The sequence below is a fragment of the Grammomys surdaster genome, unplaced genomic scaffold, assembly GCF_004785775.1.
Source record: "Grammomys surdaster isolate TR1022 unplaced genomic scaffold, NIH_TR_1.0 126131, whole genome shotgun sequence".
NCBI classification, from domain to species: domain Eukaryota; kingdom Metazoa; phylum Chordata; class Mammalia; order Rodentia; family Muridae; genus Grammomys; species Grammomys surdaster.
In genome coordinates, this window is record NW_021620939.1 from 5,897,681 (window position 1) to 5,919,559 (window position 21,879).

Consider the following 21,879-nt stretch of genomic DNA (forward strand, 5'->3'; position numbering starts at 1 on the left):
GCCTCGGAGCTCCGCCCTGTTGGGGCCGGTCTTTCACCTAGTCCTCCCGGTAGCAGGCGCAGCCCGCGGCTGCCCCTGCAGTTCCTGGAAGAAAACCCAGGCATTTAGCGCTGTGCTCCGCCCAGCAGCCAGCCCTTAGCTTTGTTTTCAACCTTCTAATGCAGTCAATGACAGACTCCCATGAGCCCTGCCTTGACAGCCTGTCCCCCGATCTCTGATTTGGCGACGTGGTTTTCTGGCCCTTATTTTTTTCTCTTTACAAAATGGTTATTAGCATATGTTAACACATAATGAATTTTTTTTTTACTTATTTATTATATGTAAGTACACTGTTGCTGTCTTCAGACACCCTAAGAGGGCATCAGATCTCATTTGTGATTGTGAGCCACCACCATGTGGCTGCTGGGATCCGAACTCATGACCTTCAGAAGAGCAGTCAGTGCTCTCAACCATGAGCCATCTCTCCAGCCCCCATAAATTTCTTTATAACGTTTCAGCATGTATAAAATGCATTTTTATCCTACTAACACCTATTCCTCTCTTGCACCTCCACTGACCCCCTTCCTTTCCAACTGGCCCCTCCTCCACTTTCAATTTGTTTTTTAAGTGACTGGAGTTTCTGAAGGGGTTGCTTCTAGGAATATGGATACCTTACCAGGGCCTACAACACTGAAGAAAATGTCTCTTCCTTCCTCCATCAACCAGTTAGGAAACTCCTCATGTCACGACAGGATGTTGCCTAGCCCCATCCAGCCTGGAAGAATGCATTACAACATTCTACCTTTCTCTGATTCTTATATTCTTTGTCCCGATTTTTTTTTTTTTTTTGAGTTTCAGTATTATCACCTAGCCTGCTCTGGAACTCTTGGTCAACCTCCTGCCTCAGCCTCCTCCAGGCTAGAATTAAAAGTATATGCTACCACTCCTAGCTCTGAGTCTGTTTGTTAAGCCAAGGAGTGCAGCCTACTTATCTGTGTGACTTCAGTCCCTTAAACTGTTTGGGTTTCTGAGCCAGTAAGTCAAAAGTCATTATCTCTTAAAGACTGGCTAGATACTTCTGTTACTCAGAACTTTCGAGAACCCTCTAGAAGAGCTCTCAAGGTTCCAAAGTCTGAAGGCTGTCCCAGACTACAAACTGCAACATTAGGAAAAGGAGGTTGCATAGCCTCTAACACGTAAGTTGACCAGTCCAGAGGGCAAACTAAAGCTCAGAGAACTGGGAACTCTGCCTAGAAAGCTAAATGTCCAGGGCCCATCTCTGGTGAGGCACTGAGGTGTGAGCTACCTTCTCTTTGCTCAGTCCCCAGGAGAAAAGAACATCCGGCAGTTCTTGGTGTTTTCTTTCTACATTTTATTATTTCAAATCATGTGAACAATTCCATAAAACATGTGAAAAAAGCAAGGAAGTGTTCAACGCTGGAGGACCCGGGCCTGGGGCGAGGGCGTGAGGGGCCTGACCCTCAGCAGGCAGCAGCGGTTCCTAGGTTAGCGCTAAGGAGCTACGTTAGGTTAATGGAGCCTGGGCCCAGGGCTTCAGGGCAGGGGCCTCAGTGACATTGGCAGTTGTCTAGAACAGCCCTTGGAATCCAATTCCGTGGAGGGCAGGGCAGGGGGCCGCCCAAAGAGGGATGGGTGTAAACACGCAGACACACTCAAGGCACGGAATCACTGGAGAGGGGCTGGGGTGAGGGGTGGGGTGCTGGTCAGGACCTGACAGTTTTAAATAGGTTTCTCTAAAAAGTTTTCTAGATTTGCAGTTTTTCTTTTTTTTTTTTCTTTCCTTTCCTTTTTCTTTTTTTTAAAGCTACGAGAATGAGCAGATGGGCTTTGTCTCCAGGAATGGCGGTCTCTCTCACGCTTCTTGTGCTTTTTCCTTTGGGGCCTCCGAGCGACAGAGAGTGGGGTAGGCAGGAGGCTCCCTGTAAACATTTGGACTTGGGTCAGGGCTGGTGTTGGACAAAGCCAGGGGGTCTAGGCTGGAGGAGTTGGTACCCCTCCAGACACAGGCCTTGGGAAACTCTGCATGCGCTCCCCGCTCACCCCAGAACAAGACAACGGTTAGAAAACCCGAACGGATGCCCAGGAAGGGGGTACCATGGCCACTCCCGGCACCTCAAAGGTGGGTTTTAGACAGGGAGGCCTGTGGCAACCCCTCCCCAAGTCTAGAGCCGAGGGAGGGGACAGGGGAGCTGAGAACAGAGAGAAAAGACGGGAGAAGCGGCTGGGGGGGACAGGCAAGGAGCATGGTCTTCTTGCCCCCATCTTCCTCAGGGGTAGTGGGGAGCAGAGTCGGCGGTGGCCCTGGAGGTGGAGGACAGACACAGCCTGGGTTACATGTGGCGCCTCTTCTTGCCTCTCTAAACAATGATCTTCTACTCCCCCACCTACTTGTTACCAGGGACACAGCTGTGCCCAGGGGCCAGCTTCTGTTGCTGGGTTACAGGATGTGTATATCAGTGACACTGCGGTCATTGAATGTACACCAGGGCCAGTGGGGCCGGGCCGGGCCTAGGACTCTCGGGTCCGACAGAGAGAGGTCTAAGAACAAGTGTCAAGCTGGCCAGCGAGCAGAGGGGTGGCTAGGTCTCCTTCTGCATCTAGACTAGGCTAGTATACCATGGTGGCAAGGAGGCAATTTCTTCCAAAGGACACTAACCACTCCTCTAGTTCTGTCCAGGGGAATGCCAGGTCCCTTTTTCCTCCCTTGTCCTCTGGTCCCTGATTGCCCTGCCCCACCCTTTCTCCTCCAGGCTGTGTACTCCTAAAGGACCTCCCCCAACCCTCTGCTCTCTCTGAACCCTATGGTCTCATGTTGTTTGACAGGCCCGACTCACCATCCTGCCAGGCTCACTGCCCCTCAGAACAGGCCACAGTCCTTCAGGTTGTTCTTGATGATGACGTCAGTGACGGCATCAAACACAAACTGCACGTTCTTGGTGTCGGTGGCACAGGTGAAGTGCGTGTAGATCTCCTTGGTGTCTTTGCGTTTATTCAGGTCCTCAAATTTGCTCTGGATGTAGCTGGCTGCCTCGTCATACTTGTTGGCCCCTAAAGAAGACAAAGGAAGATTTCTACATGTGCATGTACAACAAAGATCTGTGCACACGATAGACAAGCATGTAACATGCACAGCATGTTCATGTGTAAGTGCGTGTGGTGTACAAGGATGTTTCTCACGTGCATACATATGCTCAAGGGTAGAGGCCCACGGGTGATAACAAGCAAGGCCTTTATGTGTAGACACGGTATACATTCCTGTGCTTTTCCTTCCGTCCAGATGGGGGCATCCATGGGCCACCAGAGCCCCAGTGGTGTCTATGGAGATGGCCAAGCCCCCTCCCATGAGATAGTCGTCAAAGAGCCCCACCTGTGTACTCAGGGAAACAGATGGTCAGGGGGCTCTGAGTGATCTTCTCTTCAAACAGGTCCTTCTTGTTGAGGAAGAGGATGATGGAGGTGTCTGTGAACCACTTGTTGTTGCAGATGCTGTCAAACAGCTTCATGCTCTCATGCATGCGGTTCTACAGAAAAGGAGGTGAAGTGGGTACTGAGCCCAACTGCTGCCTACAGACTCAGTGCCCCCCCCCCAGCGGTGCTCTCGGCCTCTCACCATCTCTTCATCCTCAGCCAGCACCAAGTCATAGGCGCTCAAGGCGACACAGAAGATGATGGCCGTGACACCCTCAAAGCAATGGATCCACTTCTTCCGCTCAGATCGCTGACCACCCACATCAAACATCCTGTGGACATTGGGTCAACTTAATCCAGGGAGCAGAGCCCTGGGGCGGCATCCCTGCACCTCACAGGCTGGCAGGCTAAGGACAGAGACCTGGCCAAGGTGGGACAGCGGACATCACGGAATCATCCACCCTCATCACAATCCTTTTGAGTCTGGTCAGAAGAACAGATTGGGGCCACGTGGGACAGGCAGGAAAAGCTATTAGTAGGGGGTCACTATAACTAGGTGATAAACCTTGAGGACATGCCTTCCCAGTACAATCCCAAGGATCCTCAGTGCGACTGGGGGATTATGCCCAATGGCTACTCCAGCAGCTAGCAGATACTGTCCTTAACCCTGTCCACACACACACACACACACACACACACTCACTTGAAGTGTAAATCCTTGAAGGTGAAGTGTGTTTCGACGATGCCTGTGGTCTTCACACGGGTCCGCAGCACATCCTGCTGTGTAGGGATGTAGTCACTCTGTGCAATGCGCTCCAGGTCATTCAGGTAGCTGCAGGGAGGGAGGAGGTCAGACAGGCCAAAAGGAGCATCCTGACCTGGACTTCAAACAGACAAAACCCTGCTTCTTCCTTCTCTTCTCCCTCCCCTCTACTCCAGGCAGGGTCTAGTTTATGTAATCCAACCGCATCTCAAACCTATAATCCTCCTGCCTCAGCCCCAAGAGCTGCGATTACAGGTGTGCACTGCTGTGCCTGCTATTCTTGCTTCTCTAAGAAACTTGGGCTCAGTCCCCCGGTCTCCCATCTATATAATGGGACTGGGGGCTTATGGCTCTGCAACCCTAGCAGTCGGGTTCTCAACTTGACCTGCATCCAAGAGGAGTCAGAATGTTGGAACTACAGGTAAAAAGTGGGAGGGGGAAATTAGTCCTTCAGGGAGAGATCAAGATGCTAATCGGTGTAATTAAAGTACCCACTCAGAGCAACCTGGTGTGGTCCTTTCATAGGGGACTAAACATGTCGGGGCCTGCCAGGCCCAGTGGGTCCTTTGCCTAACACTCAATAAAATTTGAGCTGAGCTGGGAGCACAGACACCTGCTTGGCAGGGATCCCTGGGGCTCTTCACCACACACTCCTCTAGTTAGTATCAGGGTCTCTCATGCGGGGTCCAGGGCCCAGCTCTCTGTCTGCCTCGATATCCCCGCTATGCCTTCAGGATGGCTCCAGACCTTGAAGTGGCTGCCCTCTATTGGTCTTTTGTTCTTGGGGCAGGGGTGCTGGGGCCAGCAGCCAGCCAAACCAGGCCAAAGGGAAATGATCTCAGAGAAGCAGGGATAGAACAGAATAACAGGAAGGGCCACAGGGGACCATGACGCACTTGCTGTGACCTGCGTACCACGCTCCATCCCCTGTGGACAGAGCCCCTAGCCTGCAAGACTCAAGGTGAGTTCCACACCAGTTTCTCTCTTCTCAATGGGTGGGTTCATCCTAGGACCCTCCGCTCTCCTGTGGTACAGCTTAGCTCCACCCCATGCTCCGCCTTTAGATGAGCCTGTTAGGGCAAAAAGCTGAGCAGGCTGTGGTGACTACCCCAACTCTGAGAGCACAGCCGGGCATGCAATAGGGAGAACTTAATACTTGGGGAAGAAAGACAAAGGAAACCAAAGGAAGTGGGAAGTGGCCTGGACAAGGCCCCATCCTTCCCTCCTGAGTATTAGGGACAATGAAGTAGTTTTGGCTGTCAACTACTAAGCTGACAGGGTTCACCCCCTCCCTGCGTCTATAATCCACAAGCTCAGCTGGTGGCTAAGCCCGTGATTTCAGGGTGGGGCCGCGCTGAAGCCTAGAGGCCTCCACAGATTTGGCTATGATCCCAAAACTCCCCGAGGGCAGGAATGACACAAGGGAAGTTAGGCCATGCAGAGAGGACAGACAGAGGCTGGTCATGTGACTGAAGCAGGACGTGGGAATCCTAATTAGGCAGATCTTCTTCTACCTAACTCTTCTGAGGTCTAGCCCTGCTGAGCAGGCACAGGATCGGATGGGGAATAGGGACCTGAGGGGCTGGGCTGGAGGCTGGTTGGCTAACTGAAGCAGAAGCAGGAGGGGGAGTTCAGAATTGTGTTCTGGCCTAAAGAATTGCCTCTGAAATTCCTGGGACACTCTGTGATTCTCCAGCTGGGTCCTGGGCTTGGCTTGGATCCAGAAAAGGTCAGAAGCAAAGTCCAGGCTCCAGCTTGTGCACACATCTGTCACCGCAAAGACAGCCTCTTCCTTCTCTGTGAGGCTCTGAGCAGCAGGCCTGGACTCCTGTATCCTCAGTGATCGTCTGGAGTTTAACATGTGCCATGTCCCGGCCTCAAACCCCTCCCACTCTTGATTTCCTACTGACACCTTCAGCTGTCATTGCTTAAGGACCTGTCCTTTGCACTCATCACTGCGTCCCTGACGCTTTGCACAGAGCAGGTGGCTGCAAATGTTCTTCAGGACGATCATGTGTGAAGACAGATAAGGCTAAAGTAGCCTGAAAGCCACTGTGGCTGTCATTTCTCCAGGCCTTCGGACAGCATGCTATCCCAGCGTTCTTACCCAACCCACTCCCAAAGCCTCAGTGGACAGTCATCAGCTTCAGCACCCTGTGACCGCCTGCCATGCCCAGTCCCTTGCAGTACTCACTAAGCGGCTGAGTCATTGAGCTGGTATTCCCTCGAGCGGCCAAAGCAGGCTTGCACACCGTGGTCAGCCCAGAGCCTCCGGATGACGCCGGACAGGTCTTCAGGAAGCATACCTTGCTCCTCAGCAGCACAGGACAGTGCAAACAGCTGTCTGGCATCATCCTGGGCACAGAAATGGAGGGTAGTCAGACAGGTGAAGAAACAGACCCTATCTCTGACTGTTAGAGAGAAGGGGATACTCTACCACAGGGCCCAGGCTGATGTACTCTCAGGTTCCCTAGGATAAGACTTGCCCTAAAGGCTTCTGGGAGACAGGCAGAGGGAAGGGGGTGAAGGAAGTGCACACACCGCTCGCTGGGGGTCAGCAAAGTCAATCTGCAGGTTGCCCATGGCCTTGACGATGGCCATGATAGACTGGATGGTGTTGCTGTAGACAACCGCACGGTACTGCCGGCACTCCTCCTCTGAGTAGCCATCTTCATGGATGATCCTGATATACAGAGGTCACAAGGTATGGTCCACAAACCACAAGAAATCACACAGCTACCTTGGAACTGCTGGGGACTGCTCCAAAGATGGGGGAACAACCCTGGCCCATGGAGTCATATTGATATAAGTAGCAATGGAGCCCTCTAGGACAAGTGGAGACCAAGCAAGGGAGATGGTACAGGCCCAGAGGAAGATGATGACCTAATTTTGGTGACCCCTGCACACCACTTACTTCATCTGCTTGACAATGGTGCTCTTCCCTGATTCTCCAGCACCTGGAATGGAGGGGGTAGATGATCAGGACAGGCCCAGGGGACTCTGTATGCAGACAAACAGCCTAGCTGCCATTAGCTCTGAAGATATTTCCTACCTTCCACACATTAGTGGCACAGAGAGACAGACAGAGCTGTGGCTTACAGGGGCCACAGTGTCTAAGGAAACCTACAGCATCTGCTCCCTGGCAGGCTCCCCGCAGGCCACTGCGTCCCTCAGCTCCACTGGCTGCCATACTGTCCTATATGAGTTCAGGGAGTTAGCCAAAGACTTAGGTCCACATCCTCTACTCTCTCACACACAGGCTTGCCACCCTGTGCAAGAGCAAGGCATGGCTGGCTGGAAGATACCCTGCATATTGCAAAAGAGCAGGAAACCCTCCTTTTCCCAAACCCTGAGATTTAGCTGCTAAGCAACCTACAAGGGCCACGGAGTCACATTCCTGTCCTTTGGATGTGGCCCAAGACCCAGCCCTCTGCTTTCTGGACCAGCTTTGTCCTAAACAGATGGAAAACAGAAACTCACACACTCTCTCTCTCTCACACATGTACACAAGCTCTGACTGAAGTTCTCCAGCCTGGCAGAGCCCCTGTCCTCATTTCTCCGTCACTGGTTCTGAGGTTTGTTGGTCTCTCCTGTGTTTGCCACAGCAACTCCATTCAACAAGTATCTTTTCTGGTCTCACTTTACAGAGGGCACTGAAGTTCAGAAGCATACATTCTCAGAGCAGGATCATACAGCCAGCATTCAAGATGGCACCACAATGCCAAGATGAGGCCCCAGCCTCCTTACCCGCCTCTGCCCAGATTTAGTCTGCTGCTGTCTCTTTGCCAGCTTCACTCCTGTACCTTCTAGGTACTGCCCGCTCCTTGCTACCTGCTTACACCATTCCTTCCCTGAGTGATCCTGCCCTGTGTTTTGCTCACAGTGGCCCTCTCCAGGCAGTTCACAGGATGGACCTATGGACGGGTCCAACTCGGGACTCTGTCCTATTAGGATCACATAACAGGGCTAATGCATTAACAAAACCACCATCAATAATGACTGCAAGTTGTGGCAAGCACCCACTGTGTGCCAAGATTTCATGTAGACCAGGCTGACTTCAAACTCACAGACACACCTACCTCTACCTCCCAAATGCTAGGTTTGCAGGCATGCACCACTATACCCAGCCCTTTGTTATAGGTTTTAAAAGATTTTATTTTGAGCTGGAGAGATGATTCAGTGGTTAAGAGCATGTACTGTTCTTCCAGGGAACCTAGGTTGGGTTCTCAGCACTCATACGGTGGCTCACGATTATCTGTAAACACAGTTCAGTTCTGGAGGCTTTGATGCCTTCTTCTGGCCTCTATGGGCACCCACATACGGTGGTGCATAGATACACATACAGGCAAACACTCATACACACAAAACTTTCACGCCTACATTACATGTGTGCCTGATGCCCACAGAGACAGTAAAGGATTTCTTGGAACTAGAGTCACAGATGGTTGTGAGCCATCAATGTGGTCCCTGGGACTGAACCTGGATCCCTGGGAAGAGCAGCCAGTGTGCTTAACTGCAGAGTCATTGCTCCAGCTTCTAATTATTTTAAGTTATACGCATAAGTACATGGATGTCAGGGCAGGTGCCCAGACTTCCAGAAAAGGTGTCCAACCCTCTGAAGCTGGAGCTAAAACTTATGAGCCACCTAAAATGGGTGCAGGGAACCAAATTCAGATCCTCTGAAAGAGAAACAGATACTTTTTTTTTAATTTTTTTTTTTAAACATGTTTATGAGTACACTGTAGCTGTCTTCAGACACACCAGAAGAGGGCATCGGATCCTGTAACAGATGGTTGTGAGCCACCATGTGGTTGCTGGGAATTGAACTCAGGATATCTGGGAGAGCAGTCAGTGCTCTTAACAGCTGAGCCATCTCTCCAGTCCCCACATTTAAAAAATGTGTGTGCACGCGCGTGCTTGTCGGTGCACACGCATGCGCCTGCAGCAGTTAGTTCCTTCCCCACCACATGGGTCTCAGGGACTGAATCCACGTCACCCAGCTTGGTAGCAAGCACCTTTACCAGCTGAGGTGTCTCATCAGGCCCCGTCCCAGTTTAATTTAAAATTTTTATATTTTTAATTATGTGTATATATTTGTGTGTGTGGGGGGGGTTATGTGCACACGCATGCAGGTACCCACAAAGACAACTTGATGTGGGTGCTGGGAACTGAACTCAGGTCATCTGAAAGAGTAAGAAGTACCCTTTACTGCTGAGCCGTCTTTTCAGCCAAGGCATGCCTAGTTTTTTATGTGGTGCTGGGGTTCAACTGAACTCCAGGGGTTCACACACACCAGTTAAGCATTCTACCATATCTGTAGAATGCTACTGTATGTACTAGGTGCCTGTTGTTGTTGTTACTGTTGTTGTTTGAGACAGGGTTTCTTCGTGTAGCCCTGGCTGTCCTGGAACCCACTCTGGACCAGGCTGGCCTTGCACCCACTGAACTCCGCCTGCCTCTGCCTCCCAAGTGCTGAGATTAAAAGTGTAGGCCACCACTGCCTGGCTTACTAGGTACTTTTATCTTCACGGCAACCTGAGGTGGGTCTATTCTCACCCCATCTCTAAGAAAACTAAGGCACATGCTGTAATATAATTAGTCCTATCTGAGGGCCGTCCATTTTGCTCTACACAATCCCTCCTAGAGATCGCGTGTGCCTGGGCCCAGCTGCACTTGTCACTGTGCTCCCACTGGCCCCAGACTCTAAGGTGTCCAAGAGGCGGCAGGCACCAAACAAGTGAAGACAGGAGAGGCCGTCAGACATCATCGAGTTTCAGTTTCCCCTACCCAAACCCATATCTCATTGCGGAAACTGAGGCACAGCTGTGACACTCACATGAGTAGGTCTGGGTCTATCCCCAATCCAGCAGCTGTTCTGAGGGGAAGGGCCTGAGTCCTTACAAATGCTGACAGGTGCCTATAATTACTGAGCATCCGACTGTCCCAAGCCTGCTTCCCAGGATGGTGCGAGAACTATTATGGGACAAACCTTGAGGCTTGGGCAGGCTTCTGTGGGATTTGTTCTCTGTGGCTATGGTCAATCCACCAAAAGGCGCTATGCGCAGATGTGGAATGAGGCGGTCTGTAAACTCTGTCCACACTACTCAATCACTGAGTCCCACGGGGCCTCAGTATCTACTGAGAGAAGAAAGGGCACAGCAGCCACTTAGCTAGCCTTCCTACTTGCTTCCACAGAGCAGAAGGAAGGGAGCGAGGAAGAACCAGTCTCAGCCAGGACTGAGCCTGATTCAGGGAACAGAGGCTAAAGATGTGACACTTGGTTCAGAGAGATCGCACTGACCAGACTCAAGGAGAGGCGGGAAGGGTAGAGGCAGCAGCCGTCGGGGCACAGGAAACCTCAAATGAAGGTTGTCCCCTTACATGACTTTGGAATTCCTGGCTATGAGAAACATTGGCTTGTCTTCTGGTCACTGTGGGTAAAGAGGGCATCTAATCCTTTGACCAGTCTCTTCACAGGTACTGTGGGTACCTGTGACCCTGCCCAGTGCCAGGGATGAAGGCATGAACTTGCTTTGCATTTGATTTCCCTAGCAAAGCTGGCAGACACTAAGAGAGCCACACCTGAGCCAAGCCAGGAACCAGGTTCACATACTTTCTGCCTCAGCCAGCTGAAGGCCTGCTCCCACACTTCCCTAACGCTTCAGTTTCCTCTTCTCAGGCCTCTCAGATTCCAAGTTAAAGCATTCTCTCTACCTAGCAGGGGTCACTGCTAACAGCCCCTTTGGACAGGTGGACAAAAGAAGGTAACGAGGTTTCCATCCCTGTGACTTAGGGAGGTCCTTTAGTCGTTGCAGCAGCTGTGACTCAGGCAGGAAGTTGTAAGAGGCAGGACAAGGGTGTGGTTGGCAACCAAGCAGGAAGTAGAGAGGCATCAAGACAGAGCTGAGGAAGTTAGAAGCGGGATGTCCAGTGAAAGGTTGTGGTGAAGACCATGGTGCTCAGGTGGGCCACAGACTTGGTGTTTCAAGAGCCCTGGGGCTACATCATTCTTACGCCCCTGATGGTCCTTTCTCCATTCCGGCACATCACTCCTACCGTCTGGGCTGGAGTGTGCTTGCACTCACCCAGGTTCCTTCCCTGCCAGCCCTGTGCCTACCTCAGGGAGAGCTTCCTCAGACTGATGCAGAGGTGACGGCAGGGAAGCCAGCTGAACAGAGAGAAGCAGGAGATAGCCTCTCTTGTCCCCAGCAGCTGCTCCATCCCCAGCTGGATGCGGCCAGTGGGGATCTACAGAGGGTCCCTGGGGTGGCCTTGGCATTCCCACTAGGCTACACCTCTTCCCACCAAAGAAAACATCTCTGTAGCTTTTGTCCTCAGTCCAGCTGCTGGGCACACTGCAGGAGGGCAGTGATCTCAAGAGGCTCCTCTGCACAGAACACCTGCTTCTACAGGCAGCACTGGGCTCCCGTGGAGAGAACAGACTGAGGGGAAGACAGTACACCTCAATGCCTGGCAAGACCTGGGAAGCCTCACCACAGATGGGCCTGTAAGTTCAAACACTCAATGTTCATCTAGGCCCCAGCATGTAAGACTGTTACGTGTCCATCTTGGGCCTGCCACCTCCTACCTCACGCTTAGGTCTGACCTGCAGTGAGGCCGTGACCTGCTCATGTCCTTTCTGGCCTGTTTCTTCTAGCAGCCAGTCGGTCTTCTCCCTTCCCAGGGTCAGGGGGAGGGGAATCTAGATCTGTCTAGTCTAACCCTGCTGCCCACACTGATCCTTCCTGAGATTTCCATTAGCTTCAACCCTTTTCAGGTCTCTGGTACCTCATCTGTAAAATGGAACAATACACTATCTTCACACAGGAGAAGGGTGAGAACTGGAACCAAAGCTCCTCCCCACGCATCTCACCCAAGGCCACCGTGCAGATAAAAGTTATTAATTACTGGGGCTGTCGTTGGCTCAGCAGTTAAGAGCACTGGCTGCTCTTCCAAAGGACCCTGGGTTGACTCCCTCCCACATTCTCATGGCAGCTCACAACAATCTGTGACCACAACTGCAGGAGATCTGACCCCCTCTTCTGGCCTCTGAGGTATCAGGCAAGCGTGTACTACACAGACATACATGCAGGCGAACACACACTTAAAATAAAAGTAATAATTTAAAAATACATTGTATGTAATTATCCAAGAATTAAATTAAAAAAATATTTTTAAGAAGACAGTGTCTGGGCATGGTGGCACATGTCTATAATCCCAACACCCAGAAGGCTGAGGCAAGGGGATGCTTTAGTTCAAGGTAAGCCTTGGCTACATAGTGAGAACCTTACCAGTAGGAAGTCAGTTGTCACTATTTTCTTATTTGGTGGAAGAGAACAGATTTCCCCAAACATCACTTCCTACAGTGTGCATAATGGCCGGCTGCTCTGGTCACTGTTACAGCAAGGCACACAGTGGAGTACCACAGTTATCTCATTTCAAGTACAGCTTCTGAGGACTCGGAAAGAGCAGGCCAATACAGGGCGAGGACGCCGCCTTGCAGAGCTGTAGCGCCACCTGGGACAAGGGTGAGAGCTGTCTCCTGCTACTGGCACTGTCACTTCTCTTCCACACACTCCGGGGACTTCTACATAGATGCCTCCCAGCTGGTGCTGTCCACGGACTCCACAACTCAGAAGGCTGGGAAAAGGCTTCCCTGGAGGCAGCTCCTGAGCGGGTGGGCTCCAGTGGAATTCACGGGCTAAGGAGAGGCAGCTGACGTGGCAGCCCGAGGGCAGAGATTCTCAAGAGCAGCTGGGACCACAGGGTAGGCTTGGGCAACAGCCCAGCTCAAAGCCACAGCACCAGGCCCGCCCACTCTGCCACAGTCCTAGTTGGGCACTGTGGTGATGGGTTTGGGCCCTGGGATGCCCACCCCACAGGTAGCCCACCTACTAGCAAGGTGCCATACCCTCACTGCTGTGTGACCGCTGCCATTCTGGATCCTGTCTGTTACCTGCTGGCCCTACAGCCCAGGTCTCAGGCTCAGCTACCACCAGGGGGAGCCCAGCAGCCAGAAACAAAACAGAAGATGGGGGCTGGGCAGCACCGGGACTGTTTTGTTTCAGCAAAGCAGCCTTCCCAGCTACGGGTGGCTGGGGGAGGTGCCAAGACCCTCAGCTACAACCTCCTCCCTGGGAAGCCCCCAGCTAGCTTCAGAGTCTGAATACACAGGAACAATGGAAACAGGAGGGAAGAAAAGAGGGGGGAGGGCCCAGCCAGACAAAGGCCCTCTAGGCCCCACCCCGCCTCTCTTCCTTCCTCCAGGTGTTGTTCTTTGACCCCCTTAAACCCTCCAAGGAGGCTCAACACAATCTCACACTGTGGGGAAAGGGAGATGACAGGAGGTGGGGGTTTGGAAGGATCCTGCAACACTTCCACCCATGGCTGTGCCCCAACCTTCCACCAGATGCCCCAACAAATCAGCGAAGCCATGCCTCCTCGGGTTGTCAGCCTTACCACCTGTAAAGCACCTGGAGGCTCCGAACAGGCCCCAGATTGTTGGCACACACACCCCCCTTTCTTTCTTTCTTTTTTTTTTTTTTTGGTTTTTTGAGACAGGGTTTCTCTGTATAGCCCTGGCTGTCCTGGAACTCACTCTTTAGACCAGGCTGGCCTTGAATTCAGAAATCCGCCTGTCTCTGCCTCCCAAGTGCTGGGATTAAAGGCGTGCGCCACCACCGCCCGGCCCTAACAGCTTTTAAAAAAAACTCCTTTAGCTATTTTTTCAAGAGCCTGAACAATGGCTGCCTGTCCTGAATTACGGTGGCAGACCGGAGGTGAGGTGCCTGCAGCCCGGTCCTCAGTGTACCCATCTGTGAAATGTACCCCTCGTGGGAATGTGCCAAGCCCAATGCCTGCCCAGAGCAACTTTCCTATTGGTTTTCAGGAACTCCAAACTGCCTTAGGGCTCAACTCAAGCCAGCAGCTGTCCCTGTCCTCCTTAAGTCCCAGTGCTGAGCACAAAGGCAGGGACAGTCTGAGATCACACACACAAAGGAATGGATCCTTCTGTGCCCAGGCCCGGGTGATAAGAACAAGCTCTACGCCTTCTGCACAGCCTCCTAGCCAAGAGGACCTGTTCTGACAACACAGAAGAATCCCCCAGAACCTCCCACGGGAAGGATAAGCCCCACAGACACGAGATCTGGGGGTCAAGAAGCATAAGCCTCTGGTGCCACTGCTCCCGCCCACAGGCAGCCACATTCAGCCAGCACACAGTACTGCATGCACTGACCGAGGCCACCACTGAGCTAATGGTCAGGACAAGCCTTGTAGGACAGTCTGTCTTTCCGCCTGTCTGGCCAATTCCCAGCTGAGGCTACCAGTGCCTCCCAGCATTCCTCTGGTCCAGTCTGTCTCTCTCAGACTGGAGGTGAGGGGAGGACGAGGAACAACAGGGAAGGCACAATGCTAAGTCACTGAGTGTGCCGTGAATGCTGTCAGGAAGGCAGGCTGAGAGCAAAGGTGGGGAGTGATTCCAGAGTCACCTCGTGTGGAAAGAAGCCATGGCAGCAGGCAGAAAGGCTAAAACAGAATCATGGCTCTCACCCTTCAGGGCATAAAAGGATTCAAGACTCCTCAAGGCGCCAGGTGGTGGTGCACACCTTTAGTCCCAGCACTCAGGAGGCAGAGGCAGGCAGATTTCTGAGTTCCAGGCCAGCCTGGTCTACAGAGCGAGTTCTAGGATAGCCAAGGCTATACACCAAGAAACCTTGTCTCAAAAAAGCAAAATAAGAAAAGAAACAAACATGCAAACAAGACCCTTCCAGGTGTTGTCACCAGGCAAGATCCCCAAGCACCCACAGAGTACAGGGCACCCACAGCAGGTGCACCAGCGTCAGCCCGTCACCCTAGCACCAATCCCAGCAGAGGGCACAGATGCTAAGGGCTACAGTGGCTGGACAGGTGCAGTGACTGCTCCAGTCCTAGCCTGGCATCTCTGCTTCTATGCCCTCAGTTTCTACACTGGTGGAAAACGCCTATCCGGCCTCACAGGTTAAATAGCCAAGGTTCAATCAGAGGCATCTGCTGTTATGCAAAGGGAAACTGAGGCACAGTGACGGTATCCAGGTTCAGCAACTCTGAAGGCCCCACACCAGCCCCCAGGCAGGGGAAACCCAGAGTGAGCTAATGCAGGGCTGCTGCTCCGCTTCCAGGCATTCATCCCCGCCTGTGGCTGGCCTTCCTGCTTGGAGGGCAATGGCCGCTCGGGAATCTAAGAGCAGCTTTTGGCCTTCCTGCTGGACCTCCCACTGGTGTCCCTCTCCCAGCCACCACTTCCTGTGGCCAAAGGAGGGGCTTAGAATCCTCAGAAGCACCGCCTCTGACATCCTGGCCCCAGCAATGGTTAGGACAGGACAAGGCTAGCACCTGGACTGGCCCTAACTCAGTGCCGGAGTGTGGAGGCCCTCGGAAGCTCACAGGTCAGCCTGGCCAGGTGTGAACCTTCTAGGCCTTCTGGCTGGCAGAGACCTAGGTGACTCAGGACCCACCTTCTGCACTAACACCAGGCAGCCCGCTGGCCTCTTCCCCTTTTGGGCTCCTCCTCCCCCAGCTGCTTCCTCCTTATTCTCTGATGTGGACACCATTTCCCTAAGAGGCCCAACTATATGACTGTCCCCACTCCTGCCTAGGCACGGTAGGCACACTCTGAAGCAGTTGGGTCGTGGCGGGGGTGCGGGGAGGGAGAGGCAGCATCCTCCAAGGCTCAAAGACACCTCAAATTGGCCTGGTATCCCATCAGGGCCTTGTATGCAAATTCTGAGAGCCAACCCGGAAAGGTAGCCCAGCAGTCACTGCTCAGTCCTGGAAGTAACCCTTCCCAAACCACCAAGCATCAGGCCCTAGAAGCATCAAGGTGAGGGTGGGGTTGGGTTTAGTAAGAACAAGAGCTCTAGGCAAAAGACAGGGTGTGGCCAGACAGTGGAGGCCCCACCCTGCACCTGTAGCAGAGGCAGGGGCTTCCTGAGAGCATTGGGTACAGGGGCACACTAAAGTGTCCAATCCTTTGCTCACACCAGGGCAGCCTGAAGAACATTCTTAGATATGACCTAAGCTGTGTGGCCTGGCAACAACCTACTGACTCCTGCCTCTCTTACCGAATTCCCAGGTCAAACTCTAGGGGCTGAGAAAGCTGCCAGGCCTGTACCCCATCCCTCTGGCCCACTCCTCCTCCTTTTGTCTCAGCAAGAAGGTGAGCGGAGGCAGCAGCACTCCAGGTCACACCTTGTTGTCTGTTATCCTCCGCTGATGGCAGTGATGGGTGCCCTGGTCCCTCAGCAGCTAGAAGCTTCTTGGGTAAACAAAGTTGTTTCCTGCCAAGTGAACCAGGAACTTTTAGAAACAGCCTGAGAGCCGCAGTGAGGCAGAAGCCCGAGGGCGGGATCTAGAGGATCGGTGTGTTACCCAGCGGTCCAAGTGCCCCATCCACTATCCGGCTGAGAAAGAGGCCTGGAGACCTCGCTGCGACAGATCACGGCAGTCAAGGCCCTACCCCCAGCTGTCACTTGGTGAACAAATAAATAAACGTTCACCTAACTTCTCTGATCCCAGGGCCAACCCCTGGCAGCTCAGGCTGACTTGACAACAGTAGATGGCTTGATGCTGCCTGGCGGCTTGTGTGGAAGTCTGTGTCCCTCAGCCGGCTGGACTGCCACCCTCCAGACACTGCAACAGCTCAATCCCAGTACTGACCACCTGTTAGACTCTGTTCAAAGCCCCAACCTCCACCTCCTCCTCCCACCCACACCAGGGATGCCCCTAGCTGAGCTGTCCTGATTCACCAGCTCAGGAATACCCCTTAAAACACCTAGTCTCTACTGAGTCCTATGCCTGCCCAGGACCCTGTACAGCCTTTTTGTATCTGCTGTACCAGCTCTGGAGTGATGGGCAGAGATGAGAGGAAGACAGAGGAGGTTAGAAATGGCTCGGACCCCCCCCCCCCAGCGTGGGAGCTCATCCAGGCCCGCCTAGGCAGACAAAGCCTTGCCCAGCCTGGGGGAGGGGTGGGAAGAGACTTTGAGGCCCAAGCCAACCAGCCCCCCATTCAAGTGCTAATGAGCTCCAGCAGGGGAGAAGTGGGTTAGGGAAGGGAGGCAGCCTCTGTCCCAGCCCACCTGGCTCGCAGAGCTGTGCCACACCCCCAAGGCTAGGCCCCCAGAGATTAGGCCTTGAGTCCCTGGAACCTTCCGTTACTCTGTCCTTTACAAACCTTGGTCTCCCACTTGCTCTGAGCATCCTGGGAGCAGGGAAAGGAGTTTCCCAGGAGGGTCCCCATATTGTATGTACCCAGCTCTTTCTGAGATAGCAGAGGGTCCCTTGTCTGCTTTTTATTTGTTTGTCCCTTCCAGGCTGTGGTGTACTATGCGTGGCCACAGTCCCCTGAATTGTATGTGACAGTCAGCTACCTCCTGAAGGGTTTCACCTGAAGCAGATTACTAAATGAGGCACAGGATGGGACCAGGATCTTAACTTTTTTTTTTTTTTTTAAAGTGCACTGGTGTTTTGCCTACATGTCTTGGCTGTGTGAGGATGTCAGACCCCTCAAACTGGAGTTACACACAGGTATGAGCTGCCTTGTGGATGCTGGGAATTGAACTTGGGTCCTCTGGAAGAGCAGCCAGTCCTCTTACTGCTGAGCCACCTCTCCAACCCCAGGATTCTAACTTATATCTACATGACCCTCAGGGTGGTCCAACCAGGGTGAGCCTCAAGCTGAACTCATGCCGGGAAACATCCACCAGAAGCTTGGGAATCTTGGCCACATCTCCTGTCTCAGTGCCCTTAGGGAACAAGGTCTCTGCCCCTAGTGCCTAGCAGGCCAGTTTCCCAGGCTAGCCCCCCCATCTGTGTCTCAGTTGGCAGCCCCAGGATTACCCTTTTGTTGTCTCATTCCTGTTATATTCTCTCCCACCCTGAAAGGACGCGGCCTGCTCCATGTGCTCAGGAGCTTCACGCTCTACACACATATTTCTCATGCACCGGATACTGCACGCCTGCCTTGTGCTAGTCAGCTAGGACGCAGGCTACAAACTCCCTTCCTTTTGTCAATCTACAAAGCCCTGGCTTTGACTAACAAGCCTGGAGCTCCTGCAGCACTGCTCCAGGTTGAGCCCGAGAGCTCTCAGCTGCTGAAACGGTCACTGGCTGGAGCTCTGCAGCTGTCCTCAAGCAGAGGTGAACTGAGTCTGTAGAGCCACTCTCTCATATAGTCCCTACTGTGTGCTGCGCCCTGGCACAGGCTGCAGGATGGGCAGCAGGGGCTTTGCAGTGGACAGGGTGAAGACTGCCCTGAGTCACCTGGACGGCCTGTGACGGGCCAAGAAGAATCTAAGAGCTTTTCTTTCAGCATCCCCTCAATCTTGGTCATTGGTCTTCCAGTGAGCACTTGTCACCTGCTCACACAGTGTGCCAAACTGTGACTCGGTGACCTCTACCTACTTATCCCCCAACCCAAGTTCACCAAGTACATCCTTCATTCAGCACCCAAATGAAAAGGACACCCCTCTGCCTTGTTGTCTCAAGGGCCAAAACCATGTTCTAGCAGGAAAGCAGGAACCCAGGGAGCAGAGAGACCACATCAGCCATGGTGGGACCTCAGGAAGGATTCTAGGAGGACAGCCATGAGTGGAATGTTACAGAACAATTAAGGAGAGAAGATACAAAGTCCTGCTGCCAGATAGGCACAGCTCTACTCTGAGGCTTTGTAGAGCCCACAGTGGACACTGTTTCTCCTCGTGTGTCCAGTTCAGGTTGTCACCAGAGCCCCCAAAATCTATCTGGGCCTAGCTACTCAGTCTGGTTGAACTGGGGGCCGGGGGGAGGTGTCTAGGGGGTTGCCCTGCAGTGAGACTGGTAGCAGCTTCTCTACTTGCCTGACCAAGCTGCCAGGGGAAACTATCTTGCTAGTGTGTACCACATCTGCCTCTGCCCTGGTGACAGTGACTGAGCCCGCCTTCTGGCAGGGATACAGGGTATGGAGGGAGACTGTGTGCGGGTGGGGTAGCAGGCGTGGTTCTGGCTGGGAGGGAAGATTGGCACTTTCCCAGCTTAAGTCCCCGTTGCCTGGACAGAGTCTCCGACTAAACAGAACTGGTGCCCAGAATTCCTAACCTGCTACAGCTGGGGTCCCACTGTCATCTTATTCCTTCATGGGGAGTTGATTAGCTCAAGTCAAGACTCCTTCCCTGGTAGCAATGACAGACTGGTCATGCAAACTGGGTTGTCCATTTCAGGTAGAGCTGTGAGCCCTTGGCTGCACACCCTTTGCAGGGCCTTAGTCTTACCCTGGGTACTCCTGTGACACAAGCCAGGAATTCCATTTTAGAGGAAGGAAAGGCCAGAGGGACAGGATCCTAGGATAGACTATTCCATGAGAAAGTACTAAGCCAGATCCTCTATCACTGGCTACTGCCAGCCTAGTGTAGGAAGGGATACCAGGTCCCACCTAGCTTGGCCCAAAAGCCAAGCTGAGCTCTAAGGGACTAGCCTGTCAGCTTAGAGGAAACCCTGTGTAACAGAACAGGCCAGGAGTCCTGTGCTACCCCCTTCCCCCGGCTCTCTGGTCCAGATCCACATCTCCTTGGCCACCACAATGACTGCAATAAACTTGGGAGGGGCCGGTAAGGGGCTTCAGGCTGGGCACTGGGAGGTAGCGGTCCCGGAAGTGCCCTCCCTAGGCCCAGCAGCAACGGACATTCCGCCGCCGCCGCGTAGACACCCACTCACTGCTTGCCGCACTCGCAGCAGAGACAGGAAGAGGCAAGCGCCCAACGCAAAGCAGCCCAGGAGGCTGGGCCGCCGCCCCTTCCCGCCCCTTCTCTTCCTCCCCGCGGCAGCAGTGGAGCGGATGCCATTTTGAAACCTCCGGGGCTGTGCCCCCAGGCCGGGTCCGCCAGGACAGTCAACAGATGGATCCATAAAGACATACATGTTGTTTCTCGGCCACAGGCCTGGCAAAGAAAAAGCCAGGCTTTCCACAGCATGCAGGCCCCAAGGCGGCCCTGGGGCTGAGGGGCCACACCCCCCCACACATACTATCCAGCGGATTACGCTGCTGCGCGGCTTCTGCTACTGCTAGGGCCTTGCTCCCCACAATCCAGAGGACCCGATCTTCTCAAGTCAGGCTTCCACAGGGAACCACTCTGACTACCAGTGGGAGTCTGGACACAAGCATCAGGCCCACTGCCTTTGCCAAAGCCTAGCTGGGATGCTTGAGAGCACACGGGGCTGCAGGCAGCTGACTCCTTCCAGCCCTTCATTCAGCTAGCCCACCAACCCCCATCACAGTATTCCTTTGGGGAACCAACAGGTTCACTCCGTATCCTAGGCCATATCCCAGGCGTTTCAGCCCTGAATATGAGAACCCCAGCACCCATCAACAGAGCTTTACAGGCACACAAGGGCAGCAATATGTCGGTTGGCTCACTACTTCCACTTCCCCCCCAATCCCAGCAGCCACCATCTTCCTTGGCCTTGGAAGTGGCAACAACCCTAACTCCTCCATGTTCCATTCTATTGCCCAGACTCCCCTGGCCCTGGCCCAGACAAGCCTTGGAACCTAGGGAACACATTCCCAGAGAATGGAACTTCCCACAGATGCTTGAGGCCTGGCCCCTGTTCCCCAGTGTGACTATTAAAGCTTCAGTCCAACCTCTTGGAGAGGGTCTCCCCAACTCAGCCTAGGCCCACTCCAGCCCCGGGTTCGCCTCCTCCTGTCAAGGCCCACCTGGAGCAGGAGGGTGCAGAATCGAGGGACTGCCAGAGTGAGAAAAGACTTAAAAGGGGGGCAGATGATTTAGGGGTTGATACCTGCAGAGAGAAAGAGAGAGAGGGAGAGAGAGAAGGGGGGATGGGAGGGAGAGAGATCTGGTGACCTGGAACAGAGGCCCTGCGGGGAATCCTGCTACAGAGAACTCGAGAGTAGTCAGTTTCCCTCTTCAAGAGGTTCTTAAGGGGTCAGAGTGCACAGAGGGAGAATACAGATTCCAACATAAGGAAAAGAGGGAGTGGGTTGAGGTTTGACAAGGGTCCCAAGGAACGCTCAAGCCAACAGAAATAGAACAGGTGGGGCTTGAAGGTGGGAACCAGGAGGGTGCTGAGGGTTTAAGTAAAGCCTAAGAAAGTCTGAAAATATAAGGTAGTGGCTGAGTTCTCTTGAGACTGGATAGTAAGGGGAGACAGTCTTGCAAGGTTTGGTTTGTGGGATCTGAGATGAGTTGGGGGTCTGAACTAAAGTCTGGACTAGGATTATAAATCTAGACCAATCCAGAGTTTCGAATCTTAAAAGGGTGGGCCCTAGGGGTTTCAAGCGCAGGTGTAGGGTCCAAGGCCAGGCTGGGTAGTTTCAGGTCCTTGCCTGGGGGGTTAGGGTTGAGAGTCAAGGGTCCCATAACGGGGCGCTGCCTCACCTAACAGAAGCAACTTCACCTCCCGCGCCGCCTTCTCGCCGTCCTCCCGCAGGTTCTTGTCGATCATCTTAGAGCGCTCGGCTGCCGCCTTGTCCTCGGCGCTCACGGTGCAGCCCATCCTGCCGTCCGCCGGCCCGGCCTGGCCCCCACACGGCCCACGGCCCGGCTCGGCCCCGCCCGACCCACTCCGCTCCCACCGCCTGCCCTCTGCGGGAAGCTCTCAGGTCCGCAGTTCCGAGCGACTGCGGGAGGCGCCTTCCCGGCCGCCGCGCACCGACGGCGGGGCGGGCCAGGGGT

The 21,879-nt window shown here is 53.6% G+C and overlaps 1 protein-coding gene across 1 annotated transcript; it reads right to left on the reverse strand.

Annotated features, from left to right (window-relative positions):
- Positions 1-1,330: 1,330 nt before the first annotated feature.
- Gnai2 (G protein subunit alpha i2) lies at positions 1,331-21,852 on the reverse strand. Its single transcript, XM_028756608.1, has 9 exons — positions 21,583-21,852; positions 7,086-7,128; positions 6,713-6,854; positions 6,366-6,526; positions 4,112-4,240; positions 3,611-3,740; positions 3,368-3,521; positions 2,835-3,048; positions 1,331-2,301 (listed from the first exon to the last, which is right to left on the reverse strand). Exons 1-8 carry the CDS (start codon positions 21,698-21,700, stop codon positions 2,858-2,860), a joined length of 1,068 nt encoding a protein of 355 aa, XP_028612441.1. The 5' UTR covers positions 21,701-21,852; the 3' UTR covers positions 1,331-2,301; positions 2,835-2,857.
- Between the last annotated feature and the right edge of the window lie 27 nt (positions 21,853-21,879).